The 23,229-nt window shown below is 35.2% G+C and overlaps 1 protein-coding gene across 3 annotated transcripts in view; it reads left to right on the top strand.

The window, feature by feature from the left end:
- CCDC141 (coiled-coil domain containing 141) overlaps window positions 1-23,229 on the top strand; it is a 64,594-nt gene that overhangs the window by 36,319 nt on the left and 5,046 nt on the right. Inside the window, exons 19-27 of one of the 3 annotated variants that reach the window (XM_038142937.1) lie at window positions 4,893-5,033; window positions 5,847-6,041; window positions 7,609-7,792; window positions 9,041-9,150; window positions 11,365-11,463; window positions 12,078-12,161; window positions 14,944-15,100; window positions 15,641-15,836; window positions 17,743-17,915. In XM_038142937.1, coding sequence (XP_037998865.1) covers window positions 4,893-5,033; window positions 5,847-6,041; window positions 7,609-7,792; window positions 9,041-9,150; window positions 11,365-11,463; window positions 12,078-12,161; window positions 14,944-15,100; window positions 15,641-15,836; window positions 17,743-17,915 — 1,339 coding nt within the window. Of the gene's footprint in view, window positions 1-4,892; window positions 5,034-5,846; window positions 6,042-7,608; window positions 7,793-9,040; window positions 9,151-11,364; window positions 11,464-12,077; window positions 12,162-14,943; window positions 15,837-17,742; window positions 17,916-23,229 lie in introns of all 3 variants that reach the window. The other 2 variants (XM_038142936.1, XM_038142934.1) reach the window with 2 other exon arrangements.

The following is a 23,229-nucleotide window of genomic DNA, read 5'->3' as shown; positions in this document are numbered from 1 at the left end:
TTCATATATACACAGAAAAACAGACTTTCATTTTAGCAGCAACTTTGGATCTACTCAGCAGCAACAGTAATCTGTGGCTCATGGCTCCGCTGTTCAGGACTCTATCAAGCTGTTGGGCTGGCAATAAAATGCTTTCACTGTACCAAGAGGACTGGAAATAAAACAGCTACATTTTCTTTGGCTTTGATCTCAGTCAGCTTCATCTGAAACACAGTCTTTATAATTTTTTCTTATGAAGCTAAAGTTTCAATTAAAAGTAGAATTTGTACATATTGCGGTTGTCAGGATATTTGAAAGAACTTTCAGTGTTTCAATGAAAAGTTCAGAATAAACTAGTACTAACATTTTTTTCAGAAACAAAAGATACACTTGAAAAACTGCTAGGAGGAAAGGAAATGTTCATTGGCACAAGAGATTAGAATTAGCATTATGGAACTTAGGAATAATTACTCAGGTAATATGACTATCAACGTAACATCTTGGTAGGCCAAATAGAAATTAATTCACAAATTAGAAAGCTACATTCATTAGATGTCTCTAAAAAATTAATTTAGGAAAAAAAACCATTTCAAAGAACTAACTTTCCCAGACTGAGACATTTAAATAAGAGGCTGGTGGGCTCTATACTTGATGTTCTGTACATTGTACTCCTCTTGTGTTGTCATATACACATATATGCAACAGGAATTTTATACTATCATCTCTTTCTTACAAAAGTTTTGTATCTACTCGGTGTTTTCTGGTGAGCAGCTCCTCTGAGCACACCCTTCCTCTCTCACCAGATAACCGAATGACTCCAGTTTTCTTCCTGCTTTGGGGCATGTCCTCTTAACAAGCCAACCCACTCTTTTATAGCTCTTGTTGTTCTTATTTATTTACTATCTACTGTGTCTAAGCAAATAAATATTTCATGTGCCAGCAGCAAACAGCAGCTGTTCATGGCTGTCACATAGTAAACAGCCAGCCAGATAATTTAGTAATGATTTACCAATTTACAGAGCAAACTTTAAAGCTGACTGAAAATATTTGGGATTCTGCTGTAAATACTTACATTAATTTATGTTTGATGTGATTAATTTAAGTGTGTAAATACAGCATGTGAATTAGGGCTTAGGACTCAATGGTGTTTGACGGGATCCTTAGAGGACGTAGCAAGTTCCCTGTGTTTGTAAGGTATTGGTGCTTCTATAAGAAACAAGGAAACAAATACTGAAATTTATAGACAAGAATATATAGCATGAGTTTTAAACAGCCCTGGGGGAGACAAGAGTAAAATGCATTTTCTGTGCCTTCTCTAATTTAAAGAGAATTTGAAAGGCAAAAAATAAGTGTACCTCAACATCTTTGAGAAGTATGAGGAAAGCTCATCTTTGGGATCTGTCTTTGCCAGCTGAGGCTTCTTTTTTCATGAGCTAGTTTGTGCAGCAGCCTCTGAAGAGCTGCACCTCCACTGTGTTGCACTGCAGTCATTTGTGAGCTCAGCCTCAGCTTCACTGATATACTGGATATAGGAATGCTGCACTGGATTTGTTCAGGGGATTCTAAGTGGCCCAGTTAATCACCCATGATAGCTTTTGCAATGAAAAAGCCTTCTCTTTAAGTGATCTCTTTAAAAATAACATTCATGCTTGTCCACGTAAAACTTGTCAACCAAAGAGCAAGAGATCCTGAAGCAGGTTCACAGCTCTTCCCAGTCATCTCATTTCTTTTTCATCATATCATTATGCTTATGGAAAGATATGACTGGAAATATGGGTTTTAACTTTAAATGGTAATGAGCCATCTTTATGCACAGGTCAGTAGGAACTTATATATATAGCCACATTTCTCACCTTGTTGTTTATTCTGATTGTTGCCCCAGGAATCAAGTAGTCATTAATGACTTGAACAGGTTTTTTTTCCACTTTTTGTTTTACTGTTTTTTAATCTTTGTGACTGAAAATCTGTTTTCAGCAACCTGCTTTTTGGGGTGTTTTGATTATTGATACTACTAAAAGTTTTGGATATAGAAAGGGAAAAGTGAGGGATTAACAACATTGAAGTTTCTTCTAGAGTGGCCCACACAGCAATCAAAGCATTTACTGGAATGGCACTATTACCAAAAAATGTTTAAAGCATTTTTTAACTTGATTTTCCCACTTATTTTTTGGTTCTGTGATGGTTTTATGGTTCTGTGATAAATTGAAGCAACTGGTACTTAAACCCCTCTCCTCCACTACCATTCTCTATCCGTGACAGGGCAACTATAGTTAGGAACAGCTGCTTGACTTAAGACTCTGACACAATGGACAAGGTACAAACTTCCATTAAAGCAGGGGGCTGAAGTCACTGAAGCATATTTGGATGCATAGTCCCTTCAGTATTTCTCATTTACTCTTGCAAAACTAGATATGTTTAGATTTCTAAAGACTGGAAGCTCCGCACTGCCCTTGGTACAGTTGCTGATGACAACAGGAGCTGTGCAAGTGCAGTCTGGTGCACAAGTCAGAGCTGAATCTGGTTTTTCCACTGAGGCTAAAAGAGAAGAGCGACAGCAGCTGCAGACCTTTGACACACAAGCCATCATATCTGAAACAAGGAGATCTAATTTCACATACTGCTATGAGGAGAGCCTCTGGCCTTATAAATTATCACTGCTATTCTGTATGTGCACAAGCCAGTGAAATAACCTAAAATAAACTCTTGTTCATCTTTTCTTTCTTGCAAACTTGAAGCAGCAAATAAGACTCTTGTTTTCTGAATAAAAAAATATTGTTCTGTAGAAGTGATTATATTAACAGAGTGCTTTTAGATAGACTTTATTATTCTGAGTACTTAGGCAGGATAAAGAGCTTAAACTAATTGGAGATCACAGGGCCAGTGATAGAATTCCCTTCCTTTCCATTACACTGAGTGAGCACCATCTGTTTATTCACTGCTGAAATAATGTGGCAACACCCCACTAGATGAAATGAAAATGAAAAATATATCCCTTGATGGATTAACATTAGTATATAATAATAATAATAATAATGATTGATTGTCAGCTGTTCCAATAACAGTGGCTGCAAAATAAGCCTTCGTTAGCCTCTGGATTCTTTGGCATGAAGGAGGGAGTGCAGGGTGAGGTCTGTAGGATTTTTTATATTAAAAAGCCTCAAATACATATTTAGATATCCAGTTGTGGATGTGATCTGAACTTGTTAACACTAGTTAAGTAAGTTCTTTTCATTTGTGTGTCTGGAGTAACAGATCCTAATTAGAATTTCTGCATTTCTTCATATTAGTGGCTCTAAATAAAGGTACTTTTACATAATTTATTTATTACTATTATACATTATCCTAAAAGCAAAATATTATTTACCTCAAGGTTCTGAAATTCTTAAAATCAATATTTTCGTCAATTTAATATTCTTTTATTTCAAAATTTATGAATTAATTACAAATAATTTGAAAATTTGAGCATGGAATTGCAAGGTAATTAAAATAGTACTGATTTTAAGCAGATTTTATACTTGTCTGATTCTTGTATCTCTTGCTTAAAGAAATTTAAATGTAACAGTAATATCTGAAAGAAGTTTTTAAAGTTGTAAATAAAATTGGAAGTTGCATCACTTTCAGAAAAAAATATTAAGAAAACTATACTTAAAGATTTCATAGGCCTTTAACAATGATTTATCTAAACAGTTTTGATATACTAATTTGTATAAAGTTGATAATGAAAAAAATGACAGGGTTTATTAAAGGCCTACTTGTAAGACAATATTAAAAGACACATAATTGTCACTTGAAAACAAAAGATACAGAATATAACAACCCTATATTATAGTTAGTTCCCATGGTAAATAAACACTGGGTTTAAAATTCTGTTCATCAAACATGGCTCTTCTTTTAGATATGTATTAAACTCTTTCTGGTAAGTTGGCAATGTGTCTGATCTGTATGTGTGTAAATAAAGTTGCAGCTTTCTAGAGCTTCATCAGTGTAGTTCCTATCATTCTGGCACTTCGTAATATTTTCTGTAGATAAAAGAAACTGCAGCTACATTCCATCTAATTAAAAAAAAAGAGTTTTAGAACAATTTTAATATAACTAGATTTAATAGTAGGTAGCTGGTTTGAGATTATCTGAACAGTCTAGAAAGGCATGGATACTTCATAATTGGACCTACTAGTTAATTTTATATTATTGTAAGAATAATTTTCCCTAATGTTGGGCTTGTTGCACCAAGTCAGTGCTGACTGGCAGAAGTATCCTCACACAGTACATCTAGCAGTGGTTAGGTGCGGCTTTCTGTATCTGTTAGGCAGGATCTCCCTGCTGCTGTACTCAGAGCACAGGTTTTTGAAAATCAGGTCATACAGCCTGTATCTTGATCCTGCAAAGAGCTGCATTCCTCCTTGAATGCTGTGAGTAATTGTACTAAGATGTTTGGACTTGCACAGTGTCTAAAATGAAACCCACGTATAACTTCATTTCAGAAGCAGGACTTTTGAAAAAGGGATGAGGAATGGGACATTTACATGGCTACCATTTCTACTAAATGGACTGAAGTATGTGAAGGGCATCTACCTCTGGTTAGAAGCAGTGGAAGATCCTGGACAGGATTTTTTCATAGATTGTCTGAGCAATAATCTCATCCCTTGTTCCAATACTTTTTTTGCCCCAATTATTCAGGAAACAGAACTTTTCATTCAGAATGCAAAACCATCTAATTTAGCAAGATAATGAGTTTCCATTACTGTAAAAAAGTTCTGAGGACTTAAGGATGCTTTGAGATGGCATAGTATTACTAACTTCTGTATTAAATTTTCAGTGTTTAAATTGTCTATTAAGCAGCTCTTGAAAAAACCTACATTAATGTGCACTGATTTCTTTATTTTTTACTAATAAATATGTTTACACTGTTGCAGCTCAGAGAATCATTTAAGGATCTCAAAAAGAAATTCAACAATTTGAAGTTTAACTATATGAAGAAAACTGAAAAAGCTCGAAATATGAAAGTACTTAAAGTACAGATTCAGCAAGTTGATACATATGCAGAGAAGCTACAGGTAACAGAAAATCCGGGCTCAGTAAAGGCTCTACCAGTTGAATTACTTGGCCTATGCCAAACACATCACAGGAGATTGGCACATCACAAAATTTATTGTGCGCTTCCCTCTTACTTTTCTCATTATATCCTTCCTGTCTGTTGTTGACTGAGACCTTTTTCACTATTCTGTTCCTGTTATTCTGCCATTTACTTCAGTGAAATGATGGTAACTCAATTCCTGACTGCACTTTTTAATCCACCATTATTTTTCTGTTTAATCTTTTATTCTTCTTGCCTCTATTGTGTGACCTAGTCTTTCTTCTCCTTAAAATAACCCAAAATAATCATGTCTTGTATCAAGCTACTCTCTTGTCTTTCTGATTCATCATGTAAAACATGAACTTTTTTCTTCAGAGCCTTTGGCTATATTCATTGCCTGGAGTTGATCCTGTTTATTTGCACCTTAGAACCCTGTTAGCCTCACCCATTTTTTGCATTCACTAGAAACTCTTGCTCAATGGCCTTTTTAAGTGTTAACACAAGTTTATAAAACAAGTAATGCATGACCATGTTTTATTACTGCAGATATTTATTATTTTTAAGATGAGAAAAGCTAGCTCAATTATACCTTTAATAAATATAATTTATATCAATTTTAATCAGCTTTGCAGGAGCCCTCCAGTTTCCTACAATTTTTGAAAGAGCAGCTTGTAATTTTAAAACATAGGACAAGAAGTATGTTTGTATGGTTTCCCCCTGCTTCATTATATTAAATTTCTAAAAATATAAACATTTTGTTGTGGCATTTAACATTGTTATGTCTTTTAAACAGATTCTTAAAAAGAAGATGGATAATTTAGAGAAGAAAGTAATTGACCCTTTTGCAAACGAGCCTAAGGCTAAAGTTCAAGTTCTCTTGGGCTCAATCAGTGACTTACAAAAACAGCTGAATGATTTTAACAGGGTTGTGGAAGATTACAAGCACAATCTGGATCTCATGGAGCATCTGCAGCAGATGATGAAAGAGGTACTAGTAAACCTGGCATCCCCACTGTGGCTGTAATAATGATCTAGGACAGGGACAGATAAAAGTGCTTTAACTGCCTCGAGGTTAATCTATACTTTCCAAAAGTAATAAATTGGTAATTTTTTTTTGTTTATTTCTAAACTTGTGGTGAAAGGAGGAAATAAATGTGCAGTGTGACCATATTCATGCAAGTGGAGTCCCCACCTCCATATGATTTCCGCAGTCATTCAGCAGGTCTATAATCATACTTAGGAGCTCATTTTCCATAGGTAAGCTCTGAGGCAACACAGAAAGTGCCACAAAGTCCTCATTGGTAACCATTAAATTATGAGAGGCAAGTTTTCACAGCACCCACTGTGATTCATGTAATGATGGAACTGAAATGTAAAACACTCAGTTCTTAATAGAAGAATTTTTTTTTAGTAAACTAAATTTTTTAGTAAACTAAAATTTTAAACAGTCTTTCTTATTGGACACTTCTATAACTTTTTTATTATGTCTAAGGATTGTCTCATGCATTGTCTTTTTTAAAAGAAAAAAGTTTGTTACAGTATTGTAACAGTATTTTTCCTCTTCCTGTATTGTGTTGGTGCTCTTGCCATGGAGCAAACTCATTCTGGTCATCCCTGTTTAGTTTTAGAAATAACATTGTTCTTATCTCCAAAGGGATCTAAGGGCATAACAGATTTCTTTAATGATGAATCACAGTACTAAAGTTTTGTTTAAGAGATGTTTTCAGTGTCCAGTGACCTCATCAGTGTGTTCTTACATACACCATTAGCAAAGCAATTTGTTAATATTTGTTGAACATTTACATTTTCAGATTCCTCACTTACTTAACAGAAATAAATTATTTCCTAAAGCTAAATTATAAAGACTGCCTTTTTTAATTTTTTTTTTTTTTTTTACTGAGTGTAAAGTATCACCTTGTAATCAAAACTTTTCTTTCAACAAATAGGCACAGTTTTAAATGCTGATTTCAATAGTGGCTAGAAATTGTGATTTTTTTGCCACTTCCTCTAATGATGCATTACTGGTGGTTCTGAGTGAACACCAGATTTTGTCCTGTTCTGAGTATTGTAAACCAAAGGTGTTTATTATGGGTATGTTCTAAAGCCCATTCTTGTCAGTAGAAAGATTCCTGGTGGCTTTAGTAATTGCTGAGACCGAAAACCCTGTCTGCTAGAATGTTAAATTTAAAGAACCCTTCTGCCCTTACACAGCTATAACTGAGGCCATAACATGAAGTTTTTGAAATTAGACAATCGATATACAAGGTGGAAAGAACTCAGAAATAAAACATGTTTTTGCAGAACCATTGAATAACAACCTCATCATGCTTGTAGGATGAACGTGGGCCTAGTATTTAATGAAAATTTAACAGCCATTAATGCTTGAAGCACCATTAGTAAAGAACAAATGTTTTTCAGGTTAAATTTAAGTCAGAATATTTAAGATACACTGTATGCCATTAATTATGGAAAGTCTAAGAATAATCCAGTCTGTTCTTCAACAGCTCGAACTGCAGACAATAATTCATTATAATGCAGTTTTTTTTATCTCTCAGTGTCAATTTTGGTTTGAAGATGTGAGCGCAACAGTGATTAGAGTTGGCAACTACTCTGCAGAATGCAAAACAAGAGAAGCAATAGAGACTCTCTATAGGCAATTCAATAAGTTTATTGAACCTGCAGTGCCTGAACAAGAAGAAAAAATTCAGCAGATTATGGATCTTGCTAGACAGTTATATGGTGAGGAGATATCTGGTAATGTACTGTGGGGACAAAATACAGTAACCTGGGGTGGAAGTAAGCAGACTCCTAGATTTGTTCATTTAAGATGAAAATCGATGAATTTAAAAAGAAATAAATATTTTAAAGTATTGATTGGAAGAGGTGAAGGATTTCAGAACAAATATTTACAAAAAGTAAAGATATGAAAGTACTCTTTCAGTCTGGTATTTACTTGGTTTTCTGTATACAGCCTGAGTTCACCTTGAAATCAAAATGTCCTTGCAATATTCATGAGCTTTGAGTTAAGATTTCATGGCTTAAGCTCTCTCATAACAGGCAAGCCTTTGAAGCCAGAGGATATTATAATGATATACCTCAGAGCTGAATTAATTTTTTACATTATAACTGTAAATAACTGGTAGGATTTGATTATCAAATTTTTATTAGCACATAATGTAGACTGCTATTCAGATACTGTATTTGCAATTGTATTGATTTGGAGTATTGTTGACTAAAAAAACCGAAAGTCAAAATATTTTGTATTTTGCTTTTCTTTTTCCTACTTGTAATTTTTATATACTTTTAAAAGTTAATTTTTCCATAGATAAGGTGACAATCCAAACGTGCAGGGATTTTGTGTAGCTTATCAATTCAAGTAGTAAAGCTAAAAAAATTTCAGCAGTCAAAATGGGCTTTAAAATTCTTCTTGATTTAGTGGAAAGAATATTTAGAGAGCACAGATAATTTCTTTTTTCTTCTCTCTTCTTTTTTTTTTTTTTTTCTTCTTAAGCCTTCTCAATATTTTAAACATTCCCATCTGCAGGAAAGGGGATGGCAGAACAGATTTTTGACAACAGCTGATTAGGAAGACTAGGAGAAATAAGTTGCTTGGTGTCCTTTAAGTCATTACATGGGAAAAACCTTCTCCATCCTGCCTTTGTTTTGTATTTCTTATAACAGGGATCTAAGTGCCTCCTAGTCGTATAATGTAGCAATGAGTTTAGGGGACATTTTATGAGGTCAGCATCTTTTAAAGCAGTATTACTGACCAGAGAGAAGACCTGCAGAAACTATGAGGACTCATCTCAAGTAAGCTAGTATGAGCTGGGAAAGCACATTGCTATGAATGACAGAATTCCTCCAGCAAAACAAAACACAGAAAAATGTGTTTATTGTAGTACCTTGGGGTAACAAATTATGCAGATTTTTGCAGGTAGATCTGTTTGAGGCATTCTGTTCTACTTTCATGCTGTTCTGCCTTTGTAGGGATTGAAGAAGGAAAGAAGTATGTAGAAAAAACTGTATTAAAGTATGAAGAAATCATGAATTCTGTTGATGGGTTGTGCAGGTCTCTGAGAGAACTTAAGGAGATAAAGGTATGTTTTTTAAACTGGAGAGTGTATTGCATCTGCATCAATTTATTGTGCTTGGTGTCTGAATCAGTGCTTTTAGTGAGGATCATCTATGGTAGCATGAATTACTTCTTAGTTTTTTGCTTTTCTGTTACTTCAGGTAATGATTGCAATGTATCAATGAAGTGCTACTTGTTTGGACACTAAATATTTCTTCTGAGTTTCTTTTCCTTTGCTTCTTTCAGAACAGTTACTGCTTTCAAGAAACCTTCAGGAGAAAGTGTCAAATTTTATTTGAGAATCTAGACAAATACTTTATTTTTTCATACTTTTTCCTTTGATATTGTAATATAGGTAACTACAGAGCTGCAAAATGCCAACCAATCCCTCTTGGAAAAGACATCCTGAAAACAAGTTGTGTTAAAGCCGAAGTCATTTGAGTTAGAAAAGCCTTACTTTTACATAAATATTTACAAGAGCAGCATTTTTAGTTTCATGTTCTCATAAACTGCTCTAGGTATAGCTAAATTTAACATTTACTGAGGAGGAATTATGGAAGACTGGTGATGGGGTAGATAATTAACTACTCCACCCCCCTCCATTCTCAGAGTAATAGCTGAAAATTCTCCTGCATGCAGCTGCAGCTGATGAGTTAATACTTCTTTGAGGGTGGAAAAATTAAGATGCTTAAATATCCTGCTTTTGTTAGTACTGAATGTCACCTCACTTTGATGGAATTATACTATAAAATTGACAAACACTCAAAGTATCTATTTATACACTTTAAAGGAGTAAGAGATGCTAAAAATATAAATTAATTCCAAAGGTCATTAGGTGAATGGGAAGAAGGCTTTGTCTTGCACTGTGACCATACAGAAACCTCAACATAAATGCCCATTCTCCTCCCCATTCATGTATTTCATAAACACTATTGTGTGCAGGACAGTAGTCCCAGGTTCTCACAGAAGGGGGCTTGAACCGATCATCTTTTCTACAGCAACATTGTATGATCCTTTCAATTGGAATTTCAAACTAATTTACTACCTTATTTTGACTAATTTCCACAAAATCATTGATTTATTTTTACAATATAGTTCTGCAACTATTTTGAATGCAAAGGGTTTTTTTTTTTTTTTTTTTACATTATGTGGTATTCTAAGATTAAAAAACTAATATTCTTACTGAACATTTCCAGAATATATTGATAGTCAATGTCTGTATCTTATGAAGAATAAATAATTCAGCAAGCTGTCTGTGCCATCTCTATGGAATACCATGACTATAAATTGAGTTTCACTTCCTAGTTTTTTTAAGGCATGACAAATTATGGGGAAATGTATTGCATGATCTTTCCTAATTTTACATGGCTGCTGAAAGCCAGGAAAAAACCCTGATTTTTTTCAAGTGCAAAATTAAAACTACTTTTTCTTGCTAAAAGAAAAAAAAGTATACTGAAAAGATCACATGGATTTTTCACTTGTTTATTGCTAGAATGGCAAATTAATAATGCAGCACTTTCTTATAAGAAACTTGATTAAGACTATAACTTTTGGCTGGACAGCTAAAGATATGGAAGACACAAAACTGTAATTATAAAGCTTTTGCCTTTCTTTATCTTGCGTCACTATTATGTTCTTTGAAACCTATGGAAGACTCCATGACAGTTTTGAAGGATTTATCAAGTCTTCATAAAATATTAACGGTTGTCCAGATTTCTGTTTCTATGTTTTATGATTAGACAACATCCTTCCCTTTCCACCTTTAAAAAAAATTTGATTGTAGTCACTTAAAAATGGTTTTTTCCTCCCTAGAACTGTTTTCTGCAATCCTGATATCTTCTCTGACATTGTTGTTTGTTGTCTTTTTTCATATAACTGTATTACTTAATCCTTTCTTCCCCCTTACTGAGCCTGTGTATAAATTGGTTAATATTCCTCAAATTCTTGATTAGCCACTGGAATTCTTCAGTCTTATATACTGAGGAATTATAGTCTTCTGTAGTTTTCCTGCCTCAGAAGAGATCCTGTCCGATTCAAAAAATGCTGTCATTGCTTTTCCAAGAATGAATTAATTGGGGTTTGCTGCATTTTTTTTTGCCATAAGCAATTTACACCTGTGCTGATGACAGATTTTCACTTTGGTGTTTTCTCTGTTGTACAGAGCATAAATCAGCGTAGAACTAACAATTCCTACCTTCTATTGTGTATAAACTTACTTAATTTTCTCTTCACATGGCAGAAAGTTGACTTTTCTGAAGAGTTGATTACTGTTAAGAAAGAAGAAAGAAATGGTCAAGAAGTATGTGAGACTGTTAAAGATGTGGAGCAAAAGCAGCAGGTTAGTTCAGTTAATTGTTTTTTAATAACTAGAATTCTTTCTTAAAAGGCTCTGTTCATTGCTAGAAAGACTTTGTTTTTCAGTCTTAATGCCTCCATTTGGATGGGTGTTACCAGTGTAGACTTGGTCAATTGTTTTTCAGTTATTTTCAGTTACCCCTTTCCCTTCTATCCAGTCCTACATTCTCCCCCAAGAATTTTTATTTTTTAGCATTTTTTACATGCCTGTATATATCCTTTTCTTTTCTAGAAGCTATTTCTTTTGTAATCGTTTATCAATTTTCCTTTGGTCCTTTTGCCACAGTATTCTTAATGTAGAGGTCCTCTTTTTGACCATTCCTCCTTCTTGAGAAAGAGAACTTCTTGAACTCTCTCCTTTAAAAAAAACTTAAGAGAATATAAGAAGTAATGGTGGAGACTGCTGATAGTATTCCTAGAGCCCTAGACTTCTTATGATGCCTAGATACAAGTTAGGAAAATATTTGATTTATAAGTAATATTCTATGAGAGAAACATAGCTCAGAATTTGAACTATGGTGGAAATTATGATTATTTGCTAAATTATTAAAGTCTTAATAGGGAAAAAAGTGGGATTTTAAAACATTTTTCTTTCAGATGGCAGCAGGTGAATTGCTTGCAAATTCAGAAAGCATTGGTGAGAACAGCAGCCCTACTCTGTCTCCTACAGACTCTAAACAAGTATGTATTGTTCATATCAATTTACATTTAATCAGATTGATGGGCATCATTGTGTACTCTCAAGGGAGTTCTACTCCTCAATCTGTTGTATATCAAAAGTGAGGACTGTTGTTATATTGGTAAGTTTTGATTATATTCTCATTTACAGCATTACCAAAGATCTGACAAAACAAGCACATTGATTCAGTTTAAAAACAGTGTGAATAACAGGAAACAGAGAAACAGTGATGGAACACAACTGCAGCTGCCAGTAGTTCAGTAGGACATCATGTCAAATATAATTTGCTGTAATATTGGTATGACACTATAGAAGAAATAACAGAACTCACCATCAAATAATCATCTTTATTCTCACCTCAAAACACTTAAGTTGGATTTCAGTTGCCAAGATTCTCTGGATCAGAGATCATAAATAATCCAAAGTAGGGATTGCATCCATGTTGAGGACAATTCACAAAACATAAGACTGAGTATGCATTTAGAATTATAAAAATCCAAACAGACAAACATCTTTTAATCATGGATATACAATAAAAGAATATTAAAGTTTCCAAATAATCATTGAATAAATGAAATCTTAGAAATACAGGCAAAGCAAAGCCAGATCTATATTTTGTGAGATTAATTGCTATAGCTTAAAGAGTATTTTGAAGGCTTGGGATCCTGGACTTAAATGTAAATAATTTGCTATATAAAACAGTCCGATAAATTGGAGTGGGTTTAAGTCCTTAGAAAGGTAGGATCCATTGGTAACAGATTTAGAGATCTAAAACTTCCATTTTGCAAACTGCTAACATAGAGAAGTACTGCAAGATATGAAACAGTGATGTTTTGTAGAAATTCAAATCAAATCATTCCCTTCGGTTCAATACAAAATGCCCTGTAATCTGCTAATGAGCCAAAATTAAACATAATTAATTTTCTTACCTCCATTCCACGTCAGTGGGAGTTTCAGCATTGACTCAGAGCCCAGATTTCACTCAAACTTTTTGTGACTGCTCCAAAGAGCGTCCCTCAGGAGAATCACTTCAGCAGGTGTCCATAGCTCTAGTCTGCTAAGCCACAGCTTTGTCAGTCCTCATCAGTCTGCATCTCAGCTGCCACAGAGAGAAGTCAAGGGTATGCGAAACAGCAAATATCATATGAGGATTGTGGCAGCTATGATGCCTCTAGCCTTTTCATCACTCCATACTTCACTTAAAGAAGTAGCAGGTTCATCTCACTGGAGCCTCAAATAGTGGGCCAGCAATCTCTAATTTTGTCTGTACTTCTGCAAGCTGCTGTCCCAGTATTAATTTGCTTCAAATATAACCCTCTTAAAAGTGTGCTAGACCTTCTCATGGCACATTGATCCTCCTGCTTTTTTTTGGTCCCATGCTGCCAAAGCCTATCTGGCAGCTTGCACACTCACAGCTCACCTGTCATTCTTTTCCAAAGCATTTTCCCTAGTGTCTTCTTCCATCTCTTCAGGGGTCAGAGTTCATCAGGGGATGCTTGTGGGAAACATATTTATAGCAAAACTTGAGCTTCATCTTACAACTGAATTAAATTGTTCAGTAAAATAGACACAGTAAAATTCCAACCTGCTTCCAGTCATTTTTCCAGTATGAAGCACATTGCTTTGAAATAAAAAATGTAGTAACTTGGAAAAGCATATATATTAAAACTAACATGTCTAAAGAACCAGGGCACATATGAAGTTCTATTATTTCTAGGCATTTTAAAATTTTTTTCACTAATTGTTAGAGCAGTAAAGGAAAAAGAAAACCGAAACAAATATGCTATCACACTCTTGTACTGGATACTGCTAAAGAGACCTGTTTTGGAAAGCAATGAAATTCAGTGTATCACCCAATTTATTTGAGTGGGCAGTTTATAGTTGATAGAAACACTGCTTAGTAGTTTACATATTTGTGTATAGAAATCAGCAATGAGAGAGTGGCTTAAGGAAACATTATGCACACCTTTGCTGAGAGCCTTTGCACAAATTAAATCAATCTGAATATGTGATCACATTCACACAAAAATCAAGAGGCAGAGAATTAATTAACAAAGCAGATGACTTTGATGCTTTGTGATTAAAATTAATGCACTTATGCCTCGCCCAATTCTCTTTGAAACATGATGAGAGGGATTTTTTTTTTCTGGATCCGAGTTAACATAAAAATAACTTTTACATTGCTTTTCTTTTAATATTTGGGGGGAATCTTTTAACAGCCGGCAAAGTAAAAAAGAAAAAAAAGAAGGAAATATAAAATTTTTGGAAAATGCTATCGAGGTGTTGTCTTTATTATTTAACTCTTGAGCATGACTGACAATCCTTTTTCTCAAAGGAACAAATCCAGCAACTTGGCTATTAATATATTTTTATTGCTATGTAACTGTGTCCCCTTTAAATTAGGGGGATTAGGCCACCTACTTCTCCTCCTCCACTACTTTTCCCTTGCAAATGCTCATATAAACAGAAGCTACAGGAAATCCACAGGTTGACCTTTGTTTATGGAAAGGTACTTTCTGTTTTATTGTTACTGTTATAATAAATGCTTATACATAGTTATATTAGTATTTTCTAGACTCTATTTGAGCAGTTTGAAATTCCAAGAAGCTGCTGCAACATTTTCTGATGAATTGTTTTTTGCCCCATTTCTTTCTGCCTCTCAGAATATATCAAGCTTAATTAGAATATTGTTGCTAGATTTTGCATGACAAGAGGATGTATTAAATGATAACTCTTTCTTTGTTTTTCTTTCTATTTTTTCCTTTCTCTTCTTTCCCCTCCTAGTTCAAGGAGAGGAATATATTGGCTGATATTTCAGTTATCTGTCCTGCTGGTGAGGATTTTGTTTCACAGGATACAGAGCTGTCATCCTCAGCCAAAGAGGATAGTTTACAAACTGAATTCCTGGCAGAAGAAGCACCCTCTGGAGATGAATATGAGTGTATATCACCTGATGATATATCTTTGCCACCGCTTTCTGAGACACCAGAATCCAACCTCTTACATTCTGAAACAGAGCTGGAAGAGCAGTTCTGTTGTAGTTCTCATAGCCTGCATGTCAGTTCCTATAGCTTGCAAATGCAGAAAACCTCTAGAACAGTTAAACTGATGGAAGCACCTGATCCCTTAACAAATTCTGCTTTTGCTGATGCTACAAATAATAGAACGGAAAGCCCATCAGATCACTTCCAAAAGTTTTGTATCTCTTTAACAGATTCTGGTCCAAAAGTCAGAGCAGTATCTCCTTTGACTTGTAGTTCACAAGGAATATCTGAAACTAGCACTGCTGCCTGCTCTGTAAAAGCCAAACCAGTAGATAGCATGATGAGTGAAACATGCAAAACACATTTACAACACCTTGAACTTCTTAAAAGCATGGCAGAAACGCAAGAAAAATTGCATGCCTTGAATAACTGTACTAAACCCCAGGACAGGCTGCATGCTTTGCCTGATGCATTCTCAGGTTTCGTGTTTCAATCAGACGCCACCAGAAGCTGTCAGAGGCAGATGGTTACCCGAGAAGAGATTAAAAGTTCTTCAGAAAAGAACAGCATGGCCAGCCTAACTGGACAGGCGCCTAACTTCTCCCAGCTTCTGTCTAACAAAACCGTCATGGAAGGTTCTCCGGTAACTTTGGAAGTAGAAGTAACGGGATTCCCAGAGCCTACACTGACATGGTGGGTAGCTTGCAATGAGGAGTAGCCAATAGACCTAGTAGTGAGCCACCACGAACCTTTCATTACCAAATCAATTAATCTGTAGGCTAGAATAAATGTCTTGTATCCTTTCTACTCCACACTTCTGCATGATTTCCACCTTCAGAATTGTTTTCAACAATTAACCAACTTGAAATAATCTCTCCGTACCAAATTTTAGGAACGAGAGTATCAAAGGACTGCAAATGTATCCAGTGTTTTCAAGCAAAATCATCATGCAGTTCTCATATTCTGGAATATGGCATTCTACTTCTTCAATGCCTTCCTAAAATCATTGCAAGCTTCAGATTTATTATAAATAAATTCACCTGCATTTTCCCAGGCTCTGGGCACTACGTATGGACAGACACATAGATGTGCATGCACACTGAAATATTTATATAGTCACTATGTAGATGGGAACACATTTACACATATGTGAAAGTCAGGTATCAGAACTAAGGTTACATGTTTAAAAACCCCACCTAAATATCTACACTAAGAGAATCAGTTTTATTTCATATATTGGTATGCATAATCTATCTCTCTCAATTGCTATGTGCCTATTTAGATTACTTCATCACTGGATTTGTGAGAAATACAGATGATGTAATATAAACAACTGAACTCTAAAAATTCCCTGCCAAAGAAAACAGGGATTGAAAGAGGGCCAGGATTTCAAGATTTTTTTCATAGTTCTATATATTGTGGCATGTATTCCTCCAATTTTACCTCATTTGTCTTTTCTCCACTTATTCCATTATTCTTTCAAAATGCAGGCCTTTCTTTTAATGTATTAAAATTAAATATGCCTCTTACTGGAAAAATTGATGTTAATATTATTATTACACATTTAAAGATTTAAACTGTATGTTTTTGTTAAACTGAAATTTTTTGGGTGGCACTGAGAAGAATACTGGACACTGCAACATTGGTGCTATACTCTGTTGGTATCAATAAAGTTACCATGTTTTAAATACCAGTATTGTACAGAGGAGTATTATTGGTGAAACAAGATATTCATTTTATTGTAAGAAAGCATTAATTTAGCCCAAAAATATATACACTATTGACAGATTGTCTTTCAAAAAGATAGCATTCAACTGGAATAATTTTGCAAATTAGAAATTCATGAAAACAGAACAAAAAATGTTTTCCATTAAAAAAATCACCAGTAACATGTATTTTGTACTATTATAGAAATTTCTTTGGATATACATGTGGTAAAATATTTTCATGTTTGTGTTAGGTCACATGTAGCCTATGCTGAAACATCATGGTGCAAGGAGAGCCAGAATTTTCTTTAATTTCCATTTTTAAATCAGGAGTCAATACGAATACAAGGTGACAGATCCTCAAGTGTTAGAATATGGCACCAGTTTGCTGATGCTTGTTGCACCTCGATGCTTTGTTCTATCCTGTTTGATGATGTGAGCTAGGCAAATGTTAAGTGGGCTGGGATCGCGGAAGGTTCTCGGCTGTCTTTTATACTGAAGATACAAGCTTAGAAGGTTTGTTTGTTGATCCTTTAGAGCCTATTCATGAGTTGGATGTGGACTGACTCAAGTCCTCATCAGCAAAAATGTCTCAGTGCAAAACCGAGGGCCCAGGCTCTTGTTACCTCTCTAACACTGCAGTGAAAGACTTGTCTGTTGAAACCCATTTTCAGAAACAAATTTTCTACTGTTAAGAATGTATTATCCAGTAATTTGCATTGTTTAACTGTTCATGCATATTGACAGACTAAGTTTAAAACTGAGAAATGAGAGTACAGCAGCTCTCCGTCTCTCGCAGTTACTGTAGTGCTACTGAGATTGTCTGAATTTGCAAAGTTCTGTGTGGAATGCAGTGATAAAACTCTGACTTGAAAACTGACTCTCTGCTCCAGGTACAAGAAGGGCCAGAAACTGACTGCAGATGAGCACTTAAAGCTTTTACAAAAGGAGACAAAGCATACTTTGTTCATTCAGAAGGTGTGTGATAAAGATGCTGGCCTCTATGTTGCTCGGGCTAAAAATTTGAACGGCACTACCTCCTCAAGTGCCATTCTTCACGTGCAAGGTAACAGGCCACCTATTGCAAGAATAGACTGGATAATGCTGTGTGTCATCTATATTAGTGTATCACTAATGTACTGGCTATTCACAAAATAAGTACAATATTGACTGCACCGGACTTAATTATCACATGTGGAATTTATTTTCTTACACTGCATTTTCACAATTTGTACCAAACTGCTTTTTATGGCAAAATGGATATACTGCATGTTTCTTTATTGCCAGTATTCTGTGTTTATTCTACTTTCTCATAGTGAAGTTGAGACAAAAACTTTATGAAGATTTTTCTAGAATTTGAGGCTGAGTTTTGCTTTCTAAAAATGTAGGCATTCCATAGCATTGGAAACAGTTTTAATGGTTGTAGGTTTTAAATGTCAGTATAGAGCCAGGTAGAGTGCTCAGATTGCTGTATATTTTGGGATATGTCTTCATTTGGGATGGGGTGTGAAAGGTGTTGGAATTTTTTTTAAACATAGGATGTATTTTTTCCACCCACGTGTTTGCTTGTATGCTTACAAAAATATTTTTAGGACAAAGCTTCTTAGTAAAGATATCATACCATTCATGATTGAACTAACATAGATCAGATTTGGATCTGTCTCAGCCCAGCATGCAGTCTCCACAAAGGAAAGCTGCAGTAGTTCCAACAGAGTTGGGATTCTACTACAGAACTGACCTAGAACCATCGGGATTTGTGTAAGTGGCATCTAGCACACAATAGAATAAATGTTTACAAAATGAAACATTCCAACATTCCACACTGCTTAAATAGATGTCTGTGATATTTTCTCTGCCTTCTTACAAAGTTAAAGATACAAATATTTCTAATAATCCTCTAAATCGTTAGTATAAGACAATAGAGTTAATAATTTATGAAGCAACCATTTGCACTCATTTAAAATTTTTAATACGCTGATTTCAAACAGAATCAATCAAATTGGGGAACTATCCAAAAGTGATTTCAAATTAAAAAAAAAAAAAGAAAAGTCAGTCAAACAGAATTATCCTTTAACTTCAAAATAGTAAATCCATACCAATAATTTGTTCATCTACAGTTTGTATTTCCTTCTTGACAAGGACAACCACAAATATATTTTTTTATCAAAGTTCTAATTTGTTTAACTATTACATAACAATGATGTAATTGTGCCAGTGGAAGACTCAATTTATAAATCCTCAAATATAATGTCATTCTTAAGCCTCAGTATTAGTTGTATTTATGCAGCAAAAAGAGTTGACAAACAGCTACATTATTTTTTCCTGCATCTTTTGATTACCACCTTTCGTGTTACAATTGCATTGCTGTGGAAAATGTTTAAAGAGGAAATGTTTACCTTCTCTTGCTTAATTTGCTTGAATGAAGTAAACCTTTTACTGCGTAGCCTGCTGTGAAAAAATATATATTGTAATTGCCGAGGGTCAGATATTTTGGCCTAGTGACTGCAATGTTTAAAAAATTCCTGTAACTTTGAAAAAGGAGAAGTGATATAGCCTCACAGCAACGAGAGGGAGCAGGAGGAGGAAGTGGTGAACAAGTGGGGGAAAACAGTAAGTTTTATCTAACTTGGTATTACCCTTAATGAACCACTTTTTAAGTTCAGTCATCTCACAAAAAAATTAGATTCGCAAGAATTTTCTCAGGTATAAATTTCACCTCTTTTCCTGCAGTGTAATTTCCATTTCACAATAAAGGTAATTTAGATCTTAATAAATCATTGTAGAAGTATATATTCCCTTTGTTTGTTCATTTGTTAAAAATTTCCTCTGAGAATTTGACCATTTCTGTGACTTTTAGGTAAACAAAAGTTGATTTTGTGAGTGTGGCATTGCATCTACTTTCAATCAGGAATAGCTTTAAAGGCTCAGTTTTTAATGGTTGGATATCAGCCACAATTTTAATTGCTGCAAGAAACAAGATTTCAAAAAGAATGATTAGAGATACTGGATTCACAGCAGGACTCTGAAAATCTCATGGTTTCAATGTTCTGCTTTGTAAACAAAGACATAATCAACACTGGTTACTGCTGTGCTGGCAGTCTGGATTTAAATACCCTTTATTTAAGGACTCAAATGAGTCTTTAAAAACAAATTACTGGAAAATTCCAGCTGTGTTCTGGTTGGATAATCTAAAAAAAAAGGAAAAAAAAAAAAAGAGTGACAGTGATGTACTCTCATGATGCACTAGTGTTTCTTTGAAGGAAATAAACACTCATTCTATTGCAACAATAATATTAACATAATGCTTCCCACTCTCATTTGGTTTTTTGATAGTTTATACTATACATGCATTACCTCTTCCTTCTTTTAACCATACTGTAGAGCAGGGAATACATCTGGGTGTTTTGTATCGTTCTGGTTCTTTCTTGGTTCACAGCTCTGATTTCCCCTAATTGCAGTCACAGTTTTGAGCCTTTAGTTACGTCAAGATCCCAAAATGTTTACATCTTCCTGATGGCTTCCTTATAGAGAAGCTTTAAGCCTCAGTCCCACCATCCCTAGAAGAAAGACATTGGGCACATAAGTAACCTACACTCCCTTCCTCTTTCCCCATATGAAGACACCCTTGAAGAAAATGGTGAAAGATATTGCTTGACTACAAGACATGGAGTTGTGTGAAGGGGTGTTTACACAAGGTACCTAAATTTGGAGGGGGAAAGGAATTAATTTTTTTAATTTTTCAAGAGGAGCAGCCTGTCTGAGGTCACAGGTTTGAGTCAGTAGGCAGAGAGAGGATGAGTCATTACCCGGATTGGATCTGATGTGGCTGGAGCTGCAATGGAGAAGGTGAGTTCCTCTCAAATGACTGGTAATGTATGCTTACTTCTGCACCTTCCTCTGGAGACTTTCCTTGGGTAAAGGAGTAATTTTTGTGTGTGTATAGATGTCTGTGGTCTAGAGGAACTGTGTCTTGAAAAATTACTGCCAAGACTTTAAAGAGGTTACAGGTATTCAAGGAGACTGGAGCTCTGGGATTATGGATATTTCAGATCAATTGGGTCATGAGACCTGCTTAATATTCTTAATAAAGGAATCCTTCTGTTTGTGTTAGGAGCTTGACTGAGACAAAATCTCAAAACAATAAAGTGCACTGTTGATTTAGAGTAATGCTGAGCAAATCCAGAGTCTCTAAGCAGCATGGTGGGAATCTGCCTAGCCTAAATTCATAGAGAAGACAGGGGAAGTTCATAAAATTGCTAATACCACATTTCAAGACACCAGAGACTGGAAATTACATGCCTAGAGTAAATAGATTCAGAATAACTGTGAAGCAATTTAATTTAAAAACTGGCTGTTAAAACCAGTTTGGCTTGAGCTGCACACCTGTGTGTGAGAGAGACTTTAGGCAGAAGTGAAGGCTGTGTAATAGACAGATGAAGGTGGACTTTTCTCCAATTTTTGCATTGCTCCAGGTTGATGATTTTTCTGTGTTTATTCACCAGCTTGCAACATAATTCTACTGATTCCTACAGATAACTCATGGAATATTGAATAGTTGGCAAAATTATTGTCTGGAGCTGTAAAAGTGGTATTTCAGTACCACTGGCTACCTGGTTATTTTTTCCCACAATGGAGGAATGAATCTGTTCTTTCTAACCTTTGCAGAAGTGGACATCATGGGATGTCCAGCCAATAAATAATTTGCAATTAACAATTTTTCTTCTGAATTTTTATTATGATATCATGGGAAAACCATTGGTGAAATATAACCATCCATTCTATTTTGAAGGTTGCTGTCAAATACAAAATCTCCTTTTACAGCAGACTTTGTTGAGGTAAAGCCTGTGCCTGAAAGAGTTGTAAGAACTGTCACTTCACAGTTTTATTTGCACATACTTTCCCCTTTGCTCTCTAGAAACTGAATATTTCAGTTTTTATGTTCTGCTGCCTGACTGATATGAAGTCAAGATGTGGTCTGATCATTATTACTGTCACCATTCCACTTAGACTTTTTTTTTTTAATGGTAAAAATCATTCTGGTATGAGATGCAACATGACTACACAAAGTAATCCAAACTGCACAAGTAATGGAATCCTGCCAAAATTATCCCAAGGAGTGGCTGAAGCCCACTTAATGTTTTCTGCTGGAATACAAGCTAATCATGTTCTATTTGTGACCTATTGCTAACTGTCTGCAAAGAGTAGGCAGGGGTGTAAACTTGGTTCTCTTGCTGGAAGTGAAACTGGAGATCTCAAATTTCTGGGCTTCAGGTGCATGCAATGCAATGGGGGTGGCAGGTTGCACATGCTAACCTTCAACAGCTAAGAACTGAGTTGTTTGAGCTGCTCTGGCTGGCTAATACAGAGGTCACACAAGGTTAGCACAAATATGGGAGAGTAAGACTTACATTCTTCTGCTTTGCCTTGGTGCCTCAGTCCTGCAGTGCCTAGGAAGAATAGAAAAGCAGCTAAGCTTGAAAGCTTATTGCAGCTAAGAGCTCATCTAAGTGAATTTATTAATACAGCGGTCAAAATGTCTGCCTTGTGATGCCAGCAGGCCCACAGTTGGCAAAAATAGCCTTTGGCTCAATATATTTGGGTTTAGAATTTGATGGGCACCTGTGTAAAATAAGCTGATTTTTGTTCCATAATAGCATAAAGAAAAAATTTTCATCCTTAAACAGTGGAGTAAGGGTCACATGGCAGTTCCAAACTCTGTCATTTAACACACATTTCAGTACCTTTCTACTTCCGAGAAGGCCAGTGATAACTTTTGTCAAATATTTTGGAAATGTGGTACAATTTATACTAAAGAGGAAGAAGGACACATTCTTTATGTGATAGAGATGCAAAAAGATCATTTTTATTATAGGATGTCTTTGTGTGTTCTTCTTGTGTTAACATCTTCTGCTTTATATTGCCTGTGTCAAAAATACTTAGTCGATTCTGAGCTTGTCTTCTCTTTTTACTGTAATCTTATAGGTGGAATATAAGTGGAACCTCAGGTGGTAATACAATGATTCAATAAATCCAGCTTTACAGCTCATTAAGTTACAAGTCACAGAAAGCAATGCTTTTATTCAGCACAAACTGATGCTGATGATCAAAATTTCTACAATTTTGATAGGTTAATTTGAATTGATCACTCCTTGTAGTGGTTCAGGTGTCACCTGTCCTTCCACAGTTGGCATGAGGCTAGCACAAAATCAATCTCATGTGCTTTGGGTATCGCAGTAGAAAAGCAATTACTTGCCCATCCTTCATCTGAACCAAATTTTTATTGGATAATGTGGCAGTACATGGTTTCAATATTAATGATGGCCAAAATAATGATGTGATCAAAGTAGCAGAGAGGCATCATTCTGCCCTTCATAAGTTGC

This window comes from Motacilla alba, chromosome 7 (assembly GCF_015832195.1).
Source record: "Motacilla alba alba isolate MOTALB_02 chromosome 7, Motacilla_alba_V1.0_pri, whole genome shotgun sequence".
Taxonomy (NCBI): Eukaryota; Metazoa; Chordata; class Aves; order Passeriformes; family Motacillidae; genus Motacilla; species Motacilla alba.
The sequence above is the reverse complement of the archived record's forward strand: the minus strand, read 5'-3'. Positions and strand labels throughout refer to the sequence as shown.